This window comes from Rattus norvegicus, chromosome 8 (assembly GCF_021556685.1).
Source record: "Rattus norvegicus strain SHRSP/BbbUtx chromosome 8, alternate assembly SHRSP_T2T, whole genome shotgun sequence".
Lineage (NCBI taxonomy): Eukaryota > Metazoa > Chordata > Mammalia > Rodentia > Muridae > Rattus > Rattus norvegicus.
Window position 1 is genome coordinate 59,069,935 of NC_141541.1, and position 20,269 is coordinate 59,090,203.

At 42.2% G+C, this 20,269-nt stretch overlaps 2 protein-coding genes across 8 annotated transcripts in view; both read right to left on the reverse strand.

Moving 5' to 3' along the window:
* Positions 1-4,859: 4,859 nt before the first annotated feature.
* LOC148004127 (layilin-like) overlaps positions 4,860-20,269 on the reverse strand; it is a 33,738-nt gene continuing 18,328 nt past the window's right edge. The window contains exons 3-7 of one of the 7 annotated variants that reach the window (XM_087564130.1): positions 19,334-19,491; positions 11,604-11,639; positions 10,535-10,606; positions 9,671-9,770; positions 4,860-5,751 (exon numbers count right to left, since the gene is read on the reverse strand). In XM_087564130.1, the coding sequence (XP_087420256.1) occupies positions 5,748-5,751; positions 9,671-9,770; positions 10,535-10,606; positions 11,604-11,639; positions 19,334-19,491 (370 nt within the window). In that variant the 3' untranslated portion in view covers positions 4,860-5,747. Of the gene's footprint in view, positions 7,759-9,670; positions 9,771-10,534; positions 10,607-11,603; positions 11,640-12,778; positions 14,890-19,333; positions 19,492-20,269 lie in introns of those variants that run through there. The other 6 variants (XM_087564127.1, XM_087564131.1, XM_087564128.1 and 3 more) reach the window with 6 other exon arrangements.
* On the reverse strand, positions 12,779-14,840 carry LOC148004128 (riboflavin kinase). The gene has a single exon (XM_087564134.1). The coding sequence runs from the start codon at positions 14,641-14,643 to the stop codon at positions 14,176-14,178; it is 468 nt and encodes a 155-aa protein (XP_087420260.1). The 5' UTR covers positions 14,644-14,840; the 3' UTR covers positions 12,779-14,175.

Here is a 20,269-nt window from a genome sequence, read left to right on the forward strand (position 1 = left end):
TATTAGACTTAGAAAAAAGCAGAAAAGTGTGAATTTATTTGGAGTATGACACAGAAGAAAGTCTGATTGATAGGGAGAAAAGAGGAGGTCCAGAGATGCTAAGAGCACATTGACAGCTAGATGGATTAGTCACCCGAGCAAGCCATTTTGAGAAATCACACACACACACACACACACACACACGAAGGAAATGGAAATCTTGTCTAAAAAGAAGACACTCTTTTGTTGAAAAATACAAAACAAGTCTTTTAAAAACATAAGCTGACATATAGGTCAGAACAACTTCCTATAAAGTAACTCTTTCCATCAGATCTCTCCGCCTATATGGGACTTTGTTAAAAAAAAAAAAAAAATATATATATATATATATATATATATATATATGTATGTATAGTATTCTGTAGAAAGTGATTCAATCATTACATTGTTTTATTTTTTATGATGATGATTTTGTCTATATCAAAAACTTACATCAGCTAAGAGATTCTATGTTGACTGGTTTTAGTGGCAAAATAAGGAAAACACAATGGAAAGGACAGTTGGAGAGTGGAGAGTTAACCCTGCTGTATTCGCTTTTTCAGTTCAATGAGCATATGTGTAACATACATAGTAAAGAGCTAGGCACTGCTCTAACATGTGTAACATATATAGTAAAGGGCTAGGCACTGCTCTAAGAGCAAGAGGCCACTGCAGGATAAATACAAGTGCACTATGGTGGCTCATGGCAATGGCAGTGACTTCAAAGACAAGTTCATCTGGGACTTTGCAGGGGCTCTGACATGACGAGGAAGCCTTTGTTAAGGGCTGAAGGAGATAACAAGGTAACTTGCTGGTCTGTACAGAAGCCTGGGAATCCTGCACAGGCAGGTGGGACTTTGGAAGACTCTTGGGGCGTATGAAGAGTCAGTAGTGTGCAGGCTCCTCCTCTGTGCCACAATTGCCTCTTTGATGTACTTCAAAGGCAGCAGGTAATGCACAGTGACCTTTGCTCCTTTACAGGTGGGTTGTGAACACTTTAGGATAGGGCTGTATTAACCTTTGTGTTTACAGGGTTGGAAACACTGAAGGTATTTAAGACACGCATATCAGTGAAAAAATGGCTGGGACATTGCATAAAACAAGTGAGTGGTTTCCCCTTGCACTTCGGAGAGGAGAGGTTGTAAATATTTCAAAGAGCGATGGCACCCCAGTTGGACCCACATCAGGACACACAGCTTAATTATCTGTGGGGTGATTTGTAGAACAGGTAACAAAACCAAAACCCCCTTCCTAGCAAGGCAGTTGACCCTTGATCCAAGTAATCTCTTCCTTGCAATATTGTGAGGATTAAGAGGAGGTGGCTGAGAAGGAACTCTCAGCACAGAGATATCTCTCTGGGAATCAGGATGGCCTTGTTCTTCATGATTCACCCCACCCCCCGGAAGAGAGCAGATGTTAGGTAAATGCCCGAGAAAATACCAGTGTTCAGCTTCACGACACTCGTGACTGCTCCTTGTGAGGAGGAACTCAGGAATTTCTGAACTTTCTGCCTTACCCACTGTAGAACTTCCCTAAGCAAGAGGGACTGTGGGTCATTTCCCATTTTTGTTTTAAAAACTTTTTGATGGAAAGCTTTTAAAATCAATAGATGTCGTCTCCTCATGACGTTTTCATACATGTGTCTCTGTGTGCTTTGTTCTTTCCCTCCCCTGTGCCCTCTCTCCTCCCCCTCTAGCCAGCCCTTTTCTTCCCCCACAAATAGTCTCCCTGTATGCTGTCATGTCGTAGTCTGTTGCCCTTTCTAGCTCGATATTCCCCCATTACAGCTCTTCACCCCTCTTGGTTCATTTTCTGCTTTTATGATGTATATACACTTTCAGGTATATAAAAGCCAGGAGATTAATGCACTGATCCACCGTGTATCTGTTATTTTACAAAATTATCACCAGTCTTCAAATCTTGCTTCACTTCTCTTCCCACCATAGTTACTGCTTTAAAACATGCTTTAAAAGAAATGTCAGAAATTGCACCATTTTACCATAGACATCTTAAAAATGTTAACTTTTAAGGAGTAAACAAGTGTCTGTGTGTGTGTGTGTGTGTGTGTGTGTGTGTGTGTGTGTGTGTGTGCGCGCGCGCACATATGATATATGTGTACAGGCCTACGTACCATGACACACATGCAGAGGTAAAAGGAAAACAACTGTGCAGTTAGTTCTTGACTTCCATAGTTATGTGGCTTCCAGGGATCAAGCAACATAGGCTGTAAGACTCGTGCAGCAAGTCCCTTTACCCACTGGGATATGTATCTCTGACTGGTAAGATCTTTTCTTTAAATGAAACAAACAAGAAACAAAACAAAAATTAAAAATTACCCATCATCACTCTTAATGGTAACACAAATATGGCTTTAATTTTTTTGCCATCCTATATTCAGCTTTCCCCAGAGACAGCAGCTCTCGGTGTCTCTGTTCCTCTCTCTGTGTCTCTCCATCTCTCTCTGTCTCTCTGCTCTAAGCCAAGGGTAGTGTCTGTCCTAGAGGGAGTCTGTGGCACTATGGCAGGTGTGAGATCTCCCTGGGAGGTAACATTCTCTCAGTTCTGTTTTATCATTCACTCAGCAGGCAGCTCTGAGTCCACAGCTGCTGACAGCATGGCAGCCTAACCAATAGGGCTGGGCCTGTCTCTGCAGGAAGGAAGGTTTGGGGTGACCTGCAGGTGAGCCTGTTTCAGCACAGTCTGTTTACTCTTACATATAGTCTTGATGGATAAGGTTAGGTTGACATGGCGAGGAGCTGTGTGGTAGAATGCTTAGTACAGTTAAGAAAAAGCTGTGTTGTCCTGAACAGTAACTCTAAGGTGTATAGGGCTGCTGTTAGCTCATGTTTAACGAGCTCTTATGTGCTGTGTTAGTGATTTAAGCTGCCAGAAACAAGTATCACAGCTGGAAGAATTGAGCAAAAGAAATCTATTTTTTTCTCACAAAAGTTTAGAGTTTAGAAGTCCAAGAACAAGACAGTAGCAGGTTTGGTTCCTTCTGATGGTTGCAAAAGACTCACTTGTCCACAACTCTCACTCAATTTCTGGTGTTTTGCAGGCAATCTTTGCTCTCCCTTGGCAGGTAGAAACATCACTTGGCTCCACTTTGGTCTTACCATCCTCCTCTTCCCATGTGCACAGCCATCTCCAAGTGACCCTCTTGAGGATGTGTGCAAGTCACTGGAGTTAGAGTACTGTCTGAACGTCCCTCTTATTAACACCTTCAGCGACTTTTTTAAAATTTAGTTTTAATTAATTTTTCCTTTAGTGACTTTTAGAAATAAATTTCTCTTTATTTATTTAGACAGTTTTTTTTTTTTTTGAGAATGTCATACGATGTGTTTTGATTGTGTTTACTCCTTCCTTCAAGCTTTTCCTGGACCCACCCCTACCTCACTACCTCCCACCCCCAAACCTGATGAGGCCAATGTGTTTTGCCCAAAAACTCTTGGGTGTAGGGCCTGCTCTGAAGAGTGGCTAATCTACTAGTGGTCACACCCTTAAAGAAAAAACCAGAATCTTCCTCTTAAAGCAGCTATCAAATGCCAATACCTCCAACCAGAAGTGGGGCATCATGCCTACTTCCCCCAATGGGGTTTCTTCATAAGAGTTTGGATTTTCAAAATATGAAAAATTTAAGGTATATACACGAATCAACCCAGAAGGTATACCAAGTACACATTTGTGTGTGTGTGTGTGTGTGTTTGTGTGTGTGTGTGTGTTTGTACGTGTGTGTACATGTGTATGTGTGTACTTAAGTATACAGGTGAGAAGCCAGAGCTTGAAGACGAGTGTCTTCCTTTATTGGTCTCCACCTTAGTGTTTTTGAGATGACGTTTCTGGCTGAGCTTGGAGCTGATTGCCAGTAGGCCCTGGGGTCTGTGTCTCCCAGTGATAGAGTGGCATTCATTGCTAGGCCTTGCCTTGTCTTTGGGTGCCATGATCTGCACTCAGGCTCTAATGCCTGTAGGGAAAGCACTTTACAGGCTGAACAATCAATCTCCCCTGACCCTACTGTCCTCACTTTAGAGGGAGAAACTGAGGCTTCCAAAAGGAAGTTGTTTATTGTTGTCTTTGTATCAGATTAAGACGGCACAGCCAGAAGTGGCAGAAAGAGGCCTGCGAGCCTGGACACCTGATTGAGAACCTGCGATTTTAACTGCTTCTTTTTACTGTATTGTCTCTCCTAGCCTTACCAGGCCTGCCTGCTTCTTACTGTAGATGTAGGAAGTTGACAGAAACTGATGGCATCTTACTACTGCCATCTGGTGGTATAAAAAGTTAAAGCAGCCCCTAGTTTCCTGACTAAGCCCTTAGTGCATTGGTGTTTCTTACTATTACTGTCGAGCAGTTATAAACTGTTGTGAAAACAGAGTTTAACAAACAGTACAACCCTAACTTTGAGCTCCTTAAGGTAGACTAAATTTTCTTATTAGTATATGGAAATGCTATCTTATATTCAAGTACCTATTTGAAGGTTATGGTCCATTTAATAAGCCCATTATGTCTAGAAAACTTTATAACTGGCCTTACTATATTTTGGGAGGCTTGTTTTTCCTCATGTTCTTGACCTGATAACTCATTCTGGTCACCTTTTCTGATGTTCAGTCTCAAGACTCTCTGGTAACTTACGATTAGTTAGGAATTAGTAACCGTTTACTGGTCTTCAGGAGAAAGAGACAAAGGTCTGTAGAAAAATGACTTTGCCTCTGAGGGTGCAATTCCGTGCAATTTCATATTTGTATCTGTCTCTGTTATTATGAGTGTCTTACTACAAGTTCAGGAGGCTGTCAAATGCTCTACAGAAGCTATTACAATATTGAAATAAAATGATTTTGGAGTTGAAAGACACCTTGATGTTTATTCTAGATCACACAACTCATTTGCATTTCCAAAGGGGAAAGATGGGGAATATTGGAAGAAAGGTGTCACTGAATTGGATATTGCAGGCTGGCTCATCACAACTCCCTGCCAGAACCTGGGGCTAGGTACTGAGGACGGTTCTATTAGGAGTTCATTTACTTTTGTCTTTGATCAAAGACTGTTAGATGCTATCAGCCACAGCCTGTATATTGACTTCAGATGCATGGGTAGCATAGTGTGAGTCATGGAATCCATGGCTATAGAAATTATGTTTGTAAATGGTTTTCCAAAAATAATTTCTAACAGAGGAGAGATTGCAGGTACAGTGCATCCCTGTCCCCATATCACACGAGAGAAAGTGGTCAACCTGATAGTCCATTGTCCTTTATTACTTCACTGTGTGCTTTCTGGGAAGACATTCCCAGTGCCAAGAGGCCATGTCCTCAGGGCAACGCAAAAGTTAGGAAGTTTTTGACATTTAGTCCTCAGACGTCATCCACATTTGTTCCCGTCTTCTCCTTTACAGGAGAAAAGGGATCCATTTCAGGATCTGGTCACGCTTGGAGCCATCACCTTACTGTCCTCCTATTGCAGCTGCCCCTGTCTTGCTTCCACCGTCTTTACCATCAGAGTTCAGGTTTGCCGTCCAGGTAGTTTGTAGATTGTCCATCAAATTGTTGTTATGCAAGGCCTCCTTATGATCAGCTTGTACACTGTGAAACAGCGTGGATGTGATGCCATGTCCCTCTCACCACACCACAGTGTGAGGTCTACAATCTCAGTACACTTCGTCGTCCACAGAATTCACATTCATCAGGTGACTGAGGTGGCTTTGCCTGTTGGGTCACTTTTGCAATCAATGATCTTTACCTGAAATCATGTAAATATACCATCTACATCAAAGTTTTAATTTATTCTTTTATTTTGTATCAGCATATGCCCATGTTTTCCCACTTTACCCATTGAGTCACATTCTCTTTGTTGGTTTTACTTTCAATGATTTAATATTCAAATTAATCCTCATTACCAAAGGTGGATCATTACGAGTTGGTGTCTGTGATCTGCTGATTCTTTTTTTTTTTTCTCTCTCTCTTTTTTTTTTTCCGGAGCTGGGGACCAAACCCAGGGCCTTGTGCCTGCTAGGCAAGCACTCTACCACTGAGCTAAATCCCCAACCCTATCTGCTGATTCTTAATCAGTCTTGCTTGGTGGTGGTGTAAAATTTCCCAAATGAACATTCTCATTCCCAATCTCTTTAAGTTTTAACAATAGTATTACTTAACAGTACAAATATACAATGTGTACTAGTCAACCAAGGCAATAAATATATTTTTATCATGACTTTGTGTTTGCTGCCCTTGAGCTCCTTTCTCGTAGTTATTCATAAATACGTTATAGGTCATTGTGATGTTCGGGCCCCCATTGTTCCTGTTGAACGATAAACCTGTTAATTCTACCAATGTTTAGATACCCATTATTTCCTGTTCATTACTCAAGTAACTCATATTTCTTCTGCTTCTGCCCTTGAGTCATCCAGTTTCATGGAGTACTGGCCTATTTAGTGGAAAACACATATATACATACATACACACAGACATACATATATATAAAACTCCAGTACATAAAATTCCACAATGACGGCAGCACTGTTTCGATTCCCCTTGCACACAACAGGACCTGTTCCAGTTTCCTCCCTTCTGGTGACCGTGGCTGCCTTCTCTGATAGTGAGAAGCCTGCCTCTCCTTTTCCTTACTAGGTCGACTCTTTTCACCAGTCCTGTACACAGTCAGTTTCCCATGCTTCTGCCACCCATCCCCAGAACAGCACATACTGTCTGAGCCCAGAGAAGAAGAAGCTCTGAAGCAAACAGAGCTCATTTTTACTTTCGAAAGTATTTCCAAGTTGGACTTTTCCAAGTTTAGATGTTGGGAGAATGAAAAAAAAAAAAAAAAACTCCCCTGAGGCCACATGCAGAGGAAGGGCTGTAGACACAGACTGACTAACATTCTGCTTCCTGCTTTTTATTGACTTTTTTTTCAGGGGTGGGGGTGGGATGCAGGTTGGGAATTGTTGATGTGCAGGCCAGCCTGGGGCTTCCATACAGAGGCTTTGAGAGGATCCCACCATTTGTGTCTTTGTGATTGCCTGCACAGATGTACAGAGCAAGGAAAACAGAGCCTAGAGGTAGGCTTTCCAAGCTCCCTGGTCACACCTTAATCCTGACCAGGGAAAGCACCAGCTCTTGAGCGTCAGTTGGAAGCCACTGGCTTTCTCTGAGGGTCTGCTGTGCAGCAGCCCCTTGGGTGAGGTGCCTTGGACCAGGCTGAGCTGGACGAGGTTCCTGGATAGGGAGTGCAGCCAGAACTTGGGGACCCAGAAGGAACTTGTGATGCTGTGCTTGCCCCTAAGACCTGAGCTGAACCTTCTCATAAGCCTTCTGAATATCGTCTTTGTAAGAAATTGGAGGCTTTTCCTTCTCTTTTTACATTCATATGTAAAAAGTTTTTTTTCATATGTCTTAGTAATATATATCATTTTCTACCCATCCACTCTCCTTGCTCCTCCTCATTCTGTCAGGGGAGAATTCATAGATGTCATTGGTCACAAATCCATCCTTCATACTTGCCAAAGTCACAAACCCACTTTCAGAAGGGTTTATAGCCATGTTTCAGTCATAAGACATGTCATCGGGCATGGCTTCCCCAGAGCACACCCGGAAGGAGATGTTCTTCAGATCTGGCCGGGGCTCGGCTAAATCAGCTTCACTTTGTTTTCTGATGACATTGTAAACTTCTAGGTCAGGGCTGTTCTCTTGGTGAGGAGTGGGCCAAATGGTGTGCTGCTCCTTTGTGGGAGGGTCTGTCTGTTCCCGTTTTCTAGAAGAAGAGAACCAGGCTGAATATCTGGGACCAGGGTCCTGAGAATGTCCCTGTTCCTATTGAAGTGGAGGAAGTGACCTGAGGAAGTCAGCTCGCTCTGCTTCTCACCTACCTACCCCAATAGGCTTTGTGCATCAGGTAGGAGACACCCCAGAAGACTGCTCTACTCATGGTCTGTTTACTGTCGTGAGTTTGGGTTTCAGGACTCCTTAGAGAATGTGAGGCCGGAAAATAATAGGAAAAGAATTACACTAAACCAAACCAAACCCTAACCAACTGAACATTAAAAACAAAACTCATCCATCGCTAAGCAAAATTAGCCATATTCTACCATAAGTATAGACAAGAGTGAGATTAATAATGTCATCGATTCTGTCACCAACAGAAATCACATTCCCATACCACATGAGTTATTAGAACTGCTTTGAAATATTTTGGGTTCACCTCTACTTCAACATTAAAATTGTACCTACCACTAAAAATCACTAATAAAGAAGCAATACATCTTGGGAGACATTTTTGCTAAACTCTGCAATAGTTTAATTACTTCTTTCTATCAATGCATTTTGTTTGTAACACTTAAAAATATTGTTTGAGGGACTGGGGATGTAGCTAAATGCTACTTGGCTGGCATATGAGAAGCCCGGAGTTCCCCAGACCACTTAAAAAATAAGGAAGGAAAACAGGAAAGAAGGACACACAGACACACGAGAGAGACAGAGAGAAAGAGAGAGAGAGAGAGAGAGAGAGAGTGTGAGTGACAGACAGACAGACAGACAGACAGACACAGACAGACAGAGACAGAGACAGAGGGGTGAAAGAGAAAAGAGAGAGAGAGAGAGAGAGAGAGAGAGAGAGAGAGAGAGAGAATATGAATATGAGAGAGTCCTGGCAAAGGGACAAATGCATTTAAAAGTGGAAATCAAGAACCAATTGTAGATAAGTCATTGGAAAATATATCGGTAATTGTTTAACTGAATTCTATTTTAAATGCAAGAGAACTACCAACAAAAATGATTATAGATGTGACTAATACTTTTGAGTGTTTATTATATGCTTGTTTTATATATATATATGTGTGTGTGTGTGTGTGTGTGTGTGTGTGTGTGTGTGTGTGTGTGTGTGTGTGTGTATTCATTGCTTAAACTCATAATAATAGTTTGAGGGGATTATTGAAATAAGTCCTGCCTGCATTGGAATTTTACAAATGTATTTCAAACTGCTCATCAAAGTGAGTCTAACTTAAGTTGGACTGATTTTTCTGCTGTAAAAGAGAATGCTAACCTCCTTGAGTGTCTGCCTTGATGCTGGGGAACAGCAGTGTAACAGAGAACGGTTGCATGTACTTAAAATACATGAGCACATGATCCAGATTACATACAGACGCTGCCTATGCTACCTAGTTTAGCTTCTTTGCTACAATACACTTCTGAAATAATTTAAAAGAAAAGTCAGTTTAAAAGAATTTGGCTGATTCATTGTGAATAAAGTGGCTTTGTGTCAGATACTTCCCAGAATCCTTTGGAACACACAGTTTTCATGTGGCCCATTAGTCATTCCTTACTCAACAAACATTTTTGGAATGAGGACCTACATTTAGGAGAACACTTTACTGTGTGATCCGTGGGTGCACAGGAAGTGAATAACACTGTTTTACCTTCCACTTTGCTTAAAAGTCTTCCATGCACACAGAGGCGAGAGGGCATGGGGCTGCTATCTTAATCTTACTCAGCACAGATGCTCAGAGAAATGCTGTTAGTTTGGCACGTGGACCTCGTGTCCTGCCAGAATTTACTCTCAGTTCTACAGTGGTCCTTCTCTTGGAGTTGTCATGGCTTTTAATGATGTCAACCAGGCCTCATCTGAGTGCAGAGGGAGCAAAGGTTTGTATGATGAAGGTTCTACTTGCCTTCTACAGATCCAAACCCAACACACAGCTGAAGTGACCACAAGTAGGAGGAAAAGGTGAATACTGGGAATTAGGATATAGGCAAGATTCAAAGCAGCCTCTGAAAAAGAAAAAAAATCATATATTAGTTGGTGATCTCTCTCTCTCTCTCTCTCTCTCTCTCTCTCTCTCTCTCTCTGTGTGTGTGTGTGTATGTGTGTGTGTATTTGTATAGACTCTCAGTGTCAGAACTGAATCACAGTAAAACATTTCATTTCCATTTAACAATGTGATAGAGCTTTCAGCTAGGTATGAAAAGTACTAAATGATTAAACTGAAGCACAGAGAAAAAAATTTTTTTAAGTTGCCCGGTGATGAAACCACAGATTTCCATCTTGAAACTCAGGGTAGGAGTGAAATCGAAAGGACATTAGCACTGCAGCTTAACACCCCAACTATCTTTTACCTTTGATGATGCAGGCTCTAGATGTTATCTTTCTCATTTCTTCAGTTTGATCCACTGATAAATATTGATCCCAGATGGTATGTATCATGTCTAGGGTTATTTCACTCTTGTTTTTCTATGTCTATTCTCCCAGCCTCTGTCCTACCCCACCTCCCATGTCAGGAACGTTCCAAAGTCTTTGCCTTTATAGAGACAGGACGGACTTTCACCTCCTGTCCAGTCTTCTTTCCCTCAATTGTCTTAGCCTAGCACCCAATGCACAACTCACTGACATGACTTGCCGTTTAGTACCGTGTTTGCACTGTCGCAGATGCTTTGCCTAATTCCATTTTTTAGGAGTTGTATGGAGAGGAAAGTAGGAAATGTAGCCACGGGTGATTTCTAGTCAAAGGAGTTCATTATCTACTTTGACCAAGTACCTCTGCGTTCTTTGGTGTCTATTTCCGGAGTTTCTTCTGGAAGTATGGGTGCTGCTGGCTCAGTTGCTTCACCTGAGAGAGATACACATGGACTTGAGAACTTGAAGGAAGGTGCTGTAGTCCAGACATGCTCTGAGGTCTTGCCACATGTAGAGTGGGATGCAAGAAAAGAGTAGCAATGTGACCAATGCCATTTATGAATACAGCAATGTACCAAGTGTTAGATTTGTTGTAATTGGGGTTTGTCTCCATTGTTTGTGTGTGTTTCTGTGTGTTCTGCGTATGTGTGTGAAAGAATGTGCATCTGTGTGTTTTGTGTGTGTACATAGGCTAGAGGTTGATATCAGGTATCTCCTGCTACTGTTCCCCACCTTGTGTTTTGAGACAGAGTCTCTCTGAACATGGAGCTTGAGATTCAGGTAGATTGCCTGGGAAGTAAACCCTGTCTCTGCCCCCCACCCCCCAGCAATGGGATGAAATGGGAATATCACTGTTCCAAGCTTTTTGACATGGATTCTGGAGATCAAACTCAGGTTTTCATTCTTGAGCACTTTACCTACTGAGCCACTCCCCCAGACAAGTCTTTATATTTTTGGTGAGACCTTTGTTGCCAATGATTGGGCACCAAAGCAGCCAACAAGCAGTTGGAGTTGAGCAACATAAAGGACTAAAATGCCTGGGGAAAGGTACAATGACTCACTGCTAAGATCGTAAATGACCAGTTAGGCTCATTTCTTAGCTTATTTGAATATATTGATTGACCATAATGACGGTAATGATGACGGTGATGATCATGGTGATGATGTTGATGATGATGATGATGCAGCATCCAAAATGGAATTTTCAAACTATAACTTTACAGTTTTGACAGATGTGGATAACAGTGGGCAGAAAGTGAGAGCTATGAGCTAGCTGCCACAATTGGATGTGATAGATATCTGTCCAGCTTGCCTGGGAAAACACCAGTGGTCTTCCTGCTGAGCAATCTGTTCTAAAGGCATGGTTCTAAGTCTATAAGGAGGGCTGTGAAACGTCCCAACGTAACCCAAATTTCATATGACAGACTCACCTCCAGGACTAAGAGAGGGTGTTGTACTTGGTTTATCTGCAGCAGCAAAAAAACACAATATTTTACATTTTTCCTCCATCTTAATGAAATCAGCTAGTGTAGCATTAATCCAATGAACTCTAGTATCACTATATTAGCCATTATTAACAGATATTGCAGGTAAGTTCCTTAAGTCAAAGAATTTGTTGCACAGAAATATTAGCCTTCCTTCAGCTTTAGTTCAGTGATTTTTTTTTTTTAACCATTTAAGAACGTTGATCTTAGGTGTTCCAGATGTACACAAGAGTGGAACGCTTGCTTGAATATTGAGCTCCTGTGTGCCTCCGCCTTATCAGCATGGAGCTATGTGGGCTCCAGCATTGATACCTACTCCCCGACTGCAGTTCCTGTCTGGGATTGTCTTAAGTGGTCCAAGATACTTCATCGGTTCATACCAAGGCCATTTCAGAGAGCAACAAACACTAGGTCTGTAAGATGTAGAAGTCAGTGAAGGATTGGCCAGTTTCAAGTCAGAGACTCGTGATTGACTTTGAGATACTTAAAATATCTCCAAGAGCTTCTAAGTCAGATGTTTCTGCTGTTGGCTGACCTTGTATTAGCATGGGGATCTCTTATGCTAATCAGATGCCTGGAATTCATAGGAGCATGGAGGTTTTAGTGAGACAGTTGTCAGGATCAGATATCAGGAATTTTATTCAGACAGGAAATAATGATTGACCTTCTTTCTTTACATATGTGTGTGTAGATATGATAAAAGTCCATTTATTCACTGTTAAACCATACCCACATAGAATATTATGCAATACTGGAGACCGTTTTAAGCATTTTATAAAAACAGTTTCAATCTTGATAACAGACTTAGAGGGGAACCTTATCATTATTGCTCTGATTTTGTACACAAAGAAACTAAAATACAGGGGTTTAAATAACCTACTTAAATTTTATAGCTAATAATTAGCTAAGAGATATTTTAACTAGCTAAAGATGACATAATTGTTCTACTTAGTAAAGACAATAAAACAACAAAAATGTGAAAGAATCTAGGTCAGTTTTTTTTTTTTAAGGAAAAAAATAACAGTCAAACTTTATTCCAAGGTCTGCAAACATTCAGACTAATCAAAGTGGTACTGTAATTTCTTATAATACATCAATAATACAGTTTTTGAAGTCTAGAGAATTAACTAAGCCCTAAACCACATGCCATATAATTCCAAAGTAACAACTGTTAACAATGTGACATTAGCCATGAACATTACTTAATGAGGACATAATTAACAAGCTATTCTTACTTAAGGCTTCCTTTTAGTATGGAATTTCCAACATCAAAAATTCTATTTTGAAGGCTAAGGAGGTTGCTCAGTCATAGAACACATTCACAGGGCTGCCCCAGCAAATCTCTCGCCATTCAACAACTAATTCACCGCACTGATGAGCCCAAAGCAATTGGTCGCCCAATGTCAACCTTCTGCCAGCATAGGCAACTCAAGCCAATTCAGTGAGAAACCAGGAGATATAAAGATACGCGGCTAAAACTTTCTCCACTTCTGAAGCTGCAAAGGCTTTAGATGAGTATTAAATTATATTTAAGTACTTGGTCATAGAGAACTATTTTTACTTTGAAAACATAGGACCACACTGTTTAAAAAAAAAAAAAAAAGACAGAGCTGGGTTGGGTAGGAACTGGCTGGGTCCGTTTCAATTCCAAGCAAGTCTATAAATACAGCTTCTTTTATTTTTCTTAAAACACAAAGCATACTTGCACCTGACCACCACTTAGTTTTGAGCAGAACGGCACACCCACAAGCAGTCTCTACGCCACATGGTTGTCGGATATGCCAAATGGGAAGAAAATAAACCAAAGTCATAAAAAGAGCAAAAACATCTATTCTTCAAAAAGGCGACACATAGACGTCATATGGCTTAAAAAAGTAAAGGGGGCCAGGAGCCTTGCTCAGTGGTCACACTTGCCTACCATGTAAGGCACTGGGTTGGATCCTCAGTACTGTGCAGAAAAGCCCTGGTGCGGGGCCATCAAGGGCACTTCAACCTGAAGTTAACTCCACACAGAGCATTAGGACACTACCAGGAAGTGACCGCATAAGGAATGAGTGACTCACGGCTCATGAAAGTTTGAAGGACTGTAAAAATATATTAATGCACAAAATAATAAAAGTAACTCTAGATTTCCCTCCTTGGCTAAGCTGTGTAAGTGGTGCGTTTCCTGGAAGGCGTCTGTTCAGCAGTACATGCTTGTCAGGCTTGCCAGTGCCAGCACACATGGTCACAGGAACTATGGCCAGTCCTCATTTTCCTTAGTAACTTGCTTTTCCACCCACACTCACAGACTTTATTTTCATTACAAGACACTAGCTTTCTAGTGCTACATTTTAATCAACACATTACATTTAAAGCCTTGATTTCTGAATGAATCTTTTTCTATGCAACATGATGGAGTTAACTGCTGGAGACCTCTTGACAGCTACAAGGAAACACTTGATTTAAACTATGATCAAGATGAGACTGTATCAGAAGCACTAAGACACTAGTGGGTGGACAGGTACGAGACTTTTCATCAGTGGCCATTCATAATTTTGCTTTTAGAAACTTGGAAGAAATTGTCATCTTTGAGTTTCAAATGTTCTGGTAAATCCAGTTGTTTTTTAGCTTCTTCAATATCACCTTGAATCGCAGAAATAAGTGACTCTAAAGAATCAAAGTTCTTTTCAGGTCTGAGGTAGCCAACAATGGCCACATTGAGAATCTCCCCATAAAAGTCCTCTTTGAAGGTATGGATGATATGGGTTTCCATGGACTTCTTCACATTCTTGTAGTATGGATTCCATCCTATGCTCACCACCATTTTATGGACCTCTCCACTCCCAACGCTGGCCCAGCCGTAATAGATGCCAGTGGACACATCAGCTGGAAGATTGTCTACTACTTGTTCAGGAAAATTGGCTGTGGGGATGCCCAGTTGCTTGGAGCCGCGGCCGAAGCCACGCACCACCTGACCTCGGCAGAAGAACGGCAGGCTCCTCATGACGCTGACCTCGGAGGACGCGGGCTGCTCCTCGCTCCGTGCCTGCGACGGAGCCGCCGTGAGTGCGGCACTCCGGCCCGGACCAGCCAGGGATTCCGCAGGAGCTGGGCCGGCGGAGCGGGACACCCGCCGCTACCGGTGCCTGCCGGCAGGACAGCCGCCAGCCGCCAAGAACCCAGCGGTCTCTCGGTCGGAATCTCTAGGTCAGTTTTTATCCTCTGATATTCTGTGATCACCATATCATATCTACATGAACATATGTAAATAAAGAATATTAATCATTCTGACCACTGACATTGTGGCCACGACCATAGAACACATCTGTGAACAGTGGCTAAGAGCACAGCACATCAGTGCACAGTGACCATTATTTCCTGCATGGTATCTCACCTCCGATGATTTCTGCCTCATTTCTACTGAATGTTCCTGTCTCTTTAGCATACAATCTGGCTAGAATGCCACCAATTCCATATGATCACATTCTGAAATCTAGTTTTAGACATGATCACTCACTCTCACAGCCCCTTACCAGTGTTTCATAATGTTAGGAGGATGTTGTATCATCCTGTGGGAATTAGAGAACTAATTTTTCTCTAATTCATTGAGTGACTAGAAATGTATGCCTCCAGACTTGATGACCCGTGTTCAGGAAAGAGACAAGTAAGTAGGCATATAAACACTCTGTATGTGAGTCAGTGTGAATCATCAGAGGCTTCCAACAGGACAAAATTTTTGTCTTGAAATCATTACGAATTTATAAAAAATTTTGTAAGACTGTACAAAAAAATCTGAACATATCTTTTATCATCATTTTGCCATTTTGCCTACTTATTATTTATATCTGTAAACACATATATACATGTGTTTACATGCATACATGCACATACCTAACTTCTCTTCAGAGAGTAAGTTCTTGATATGACATGGGACCCCTCTACTACTAATGACTTTGATCTTAAAAATAGAGTGCATTCTCTTTTATAAACATAGTATAATGGTCACAGCCAGGGAATGGACATTGATAAGTTGCTGTCATTTAATCTACAGACCTTATTCACTGCCAACTGACACAGCTACACTACACCTAGAACATCATTCTGATAGGTCTGCCTTTATTTGTTACTTGACCTTTTTCCCTTACTGCTTTTATTCTTTCTTTATTTTGTGCATTTGGTGTTTTCACTATTATGTGACGGGAGGAGTTTCTTTTCTGGTCCAATCTATTTGGAGTTCTGTAGGCTTCTTGTATGCCTATGGGTATCTCTTTTTTTAGGTTAGGGAAGTTTTCTTCTATGATTTTGTTGAAGATATTTACTGGTCCTTTGAGCTGGGAGTCTTCACTCTCTTTTATACCTATTATCCTTAGGTTTGATCTTCTCATTGAGTCCTGGATTTCCTGTATGTTTTGGACCAGTAGCTTTTTCTGCTTTACATTATCTTTGACAGTTGAGTCAATGATTTCTATAGAATCTTCTGCTCCTGAGATTCTCTCTTCCATCTCTTGTATTCTGTTGGTGAAGCTCGTATCTACAGCTCCTTGTCTATTCTTTTGGTTTTCTATATCCAGGGTTGTTTCCGTGTGTTCTTTCTTGATTGCTTCTATTTCCATTTTTAATTCCTTCAACTGTTTGATTGTGTTTTCCTGGAATTCTTTCAGGGATTTTTGTGACTCCTCTCTATGGGCTTCTACTTGTTTATTTATGTTTTCCTGGAATTCTTTCAGGGATTTTTGCGACTCCTCTCTGTAGGCTTCTACTTGTTTATTAATGTTTTCCTGTGTTTCTCTAAGGGAGTTCTTCATGTCTTTCTTGAAGTCCTCCAGCATCATGATCAAATATGATTTTGGAACTAGATCTTGCTTTTCTGGTGTGTTTGGATATTCCGTGTTTGCTTTGGTGGGAGAATTGGGCTACGATGGTGCCATGTAGTCTTGGTTTCTGTTGCTTGGGTTCTTGCGCTTGCCTCTTGCCATCAGATTATCTCTAGTGTTACTTTGTTCTGCTATTTCTGACAGTGGCTAGACTATCCTATAAGCCTGTGTGTCAGGAGTGCTGTAGACCTGTTTTCCTGTTTTCTTTCAGCCAGTTATGGGGACAGAGTGTTCTGCTTTCGGGCGTGTAGTTTTTCCTCTCTACAGGTCTTCAGCTGTTCCTGTGGGCCTGTGTCTTGAGTTCACCAGGCAGGTCGCTTGCAGCAAAAAAGTTGGTCTTATCTGTGGTCCCGAGGCTCAAGTTTGCTCGTGGGGTGCTGCCTATGAGCTCTCCGCAGCGGCAGCAACCAGGAAGATCTGCACCGCCCTTTCTGGGAGCTTCCGTGCACCAGGGTTCCAGATGGCGTTTGGTGTTTTCCTCTGGCGTCAGAGATGTGTGCAGAGTGCAGTCTCTTCTGGTTTCCCAGGCGTGTCTGCCTCTCTGAAGGTTTAGCTCTCCCTCCCACGGGATTTGGGTGCAGAGAACTGTTTATCCGGTGGGTCCCTTCAGGTTCTGAAGGTGTCTCAGACGCAGCAGACCTGCTGCTCCTGGGCCCTGCAATACGGGAACCCAGAGGACGTATACAGTTTCCTCTTGGGCCAGGGATGTGAGCAGGGGTGGGCAGTGTTGGTGGTCTCTTCTGCTCTGCAGCCTCAGGAGTGCCCACCTGACCAGGCGGTGAGGTCTCTCTCCCACGGGGTTTGGGAGCAGAGAGCTCACCTAGAACATCATTAACATCATTGTTATCACCATCCTCTTGGGCTAGGCTATGCTCTGGGGTGACTTGTTGTATTTAGTTGTTAGGAGAGAAGGTGATGCTTAGCTTGAAACCTGAAGGGTGATACTGAGCTGGCTGGGGAAGGGGGAAATGTTTCAGGCACAGGAAGTAGCAGATAAGAAAGAGCTTTCAAGAAACTGCCCCTGAGTTCAAAACTATTGGAAAGGAGTGAGGAGAGGAGCTGAGAGTGCTGAGAGGTTAGGAGAGAAAACGAGGCAGGGCCTTATCATGATAATAGCATAGTAAGTCCTGTACAGTAAGCTGAACGAATTTATCTGTGGGTATATGACTTTGCAAGGGTTAAGTGTTAGTGCTTCTCCATGTGCCGCCTGCCCTGTATAAGATCTCATCTGTATGTCCTGGGAGGCTGATCTTCATAGATTGTTTCAGGGCATCCCTGTCTTTGGTGTCTTGTTTGTCTTAGCCAATGGGAATCAAAGACAGGGGTCAGAAGGTAGGGCATGCAGAGGTCATGGCACTCTTCATGCTCATTGTCCTGTAGGGATGGTTTGTCAGCGGCTGCACTCTGTGGCTTCTGCTTCTGTTTTGAGGTCCCTTTCTCTGCATCTTGCTAAAATGATTCCCTTGCTTTGTCCCTTTAAGCTGAGGGGTGTAGTGCTTCCGACTGCAGATAGACCCTGGACACTTTATCATCTCCTGCTCCTGGTCTACACCACTGCAAACAGCCTTTTAGTATACTTTCTTTATTAAACTCTTAGGGTGTGCTGTCCTTTTCACCCAAGAACTCAGTCAAGCTAATTCAGGTAATAACAGAAGCTAGAGGTAATTTGTGTCTTCTTAGAAAGGAACCAAGTTTAAGAAAAATGTAAAGGGATGTTAAAGCAAATTTCAAAATCTCTCATTAAGAAAAACTGTTAAAGAAGCTGAAACATTTCAACCATGAAGCCAATAGAATTTAATAAACAAAAACAATGGAAAATGTAAGTTAATGTATAAGTAGTGCTTTCTTCTGCTCTCTGAGGTGTCCTCCTAAAGCAGTCCGGGGCTCTGCAGCTTTTCTACTTTAGGCAACTACATGTGGTAAGGAGAGACAGGCCATTGGGAAGAGTTCATCAGAGGCTAGAATAGGTGAGGAAGACATCTTCCAGCACAAAATTACCACCACAGTATAATGTGGTTCAAGCAGTTAAAAATGGCAGTAGTATTTGGTTCCCAACTGTAATGGATACAACCAGCAAGTCATTCTACTCCTGCAGGGAAAGACTGTGGAATTGGGACTAAGCGGTTGGCTTCAGGGAAGTGAGAAGCTTCAGAGACAGATCAAGGATGAGTTTACGTTTAATTCTAAGTCAATTTTAATAAAGGAGTCTGGGAACTCAGCAGAGTAAGAACAAGCAAGGCTTGTTCTTAATTCCAACTCTGCAGATCTGGGAGCAAATGCAAGCTAAATTTGCAAGACAAATATGAAGATGCCAGTTGCCTTGGGGACTTTTAAACGTATTGAAGTGCCCGCTGGGTAAGACTGCAGAGGACGTTGGGATATTTTGTCACTTGCCTTCTCATTCCTATGTTTCTTTAAATTCCAAGAAATAATCTCACATGGCTGCTAGAGTAACTGTCAGCTTATTCCAGGCTCCCACAGCTGACTGCACACGAAATGGGTGAAGGTCTGTGCCTGTTCACAACAGAAGCCTTTACTGGGCGGTCACTTAAGTCTACCTTCTTATCCTAAGTAGATTAGATCCTTCCCTTTCTCAGCCCTTCTGTTGCATCTGATAGCCTCTCCTTTGATAGAACTATTTCTCAGTGAGGAGGCGTTGTTATGCTTCCATTGAGAAGAATTCTCAAAGTTTAATGTTTCTGGCATTTGCATCAGGCTTTCTCAGTGAGTATAGAACAAGTTCTTGGTACAAGCAGCTGTTTGTGAAATGGGGAAAGAGGTTGGAAAATTAGCTATCTAGTTGGGGGAACGAGTCATTACCGTCAGAATATTTGCAAATGAAATTCTTCTTCGTGTTGCACCGGTCGTCATTCCACTGGAACATATATGGGCCCCCGATGCCCGGAGGTGCTGATGGCTGATGGAACATGACCACGCAGACCTCGCTCTCACAGGAAGGCTCATCCATATACCAGTTCCTGAAGGAAAGGGAATGGACAACAGAGACCACTGGAGAAACATAGCATAAGGCTTGAGTGTCCTTTTGCTTTTTCTAATCAGGTATCATTGAACCATAAATGTCAGATTCTGCTTCTGAACATGACACAGAGAGATGGAGGAATTGAAGCACTGCCAACAAGTAGAGACACATGCTGTTGATCCAGTGTGGCTGTCACAATCAATCACCTGACATTTGCCACAGTCTCTCTGCAGGAAAGAATATATTATGTTTTTAGTTCTGCAGAACAATTATGAGGCATAGAAGCTGGCATGGAGCTAGTCTGGAAGATCTTAAGGCTTGTCTTCTTTTTTGGCTTTATCTGTTTTTACAGAGATTGGACATATGAAGAAGAGAGATGGCATATGTCACTCAACGCTGGCTGCTTTCCTATCTCCCTCTGCCACACCAGCCCCAGATTACCCAAAAGAAGATGAAGAATCTGAGGGAGATTCTCCAAAATCTAGAGGCTGCCAAAGTACGAGATGGGCTGGGGAAGGGGCAGGGGGCAACCTGGGTTTTGTTAGTTTTCAAGTCACAGGCACAGGATCAAGGAAACAAGCCCCTTTGTGTCCACTATGAAGTATCTTTCCTTTGCCCCTTTAACTCTTTGAAAAGGATCATTGTTGCCTTACCTTTATGATCCAGTAGTTCCTGGAATTGAGTGAGTAAGTTTTCAAGCACTTACCCCACCTGCCAACTGTGGGTTGGGCTTTGTAAGTTGCCCAAGTACCTGGGCTTCGTAGGCTTCCTAAGTA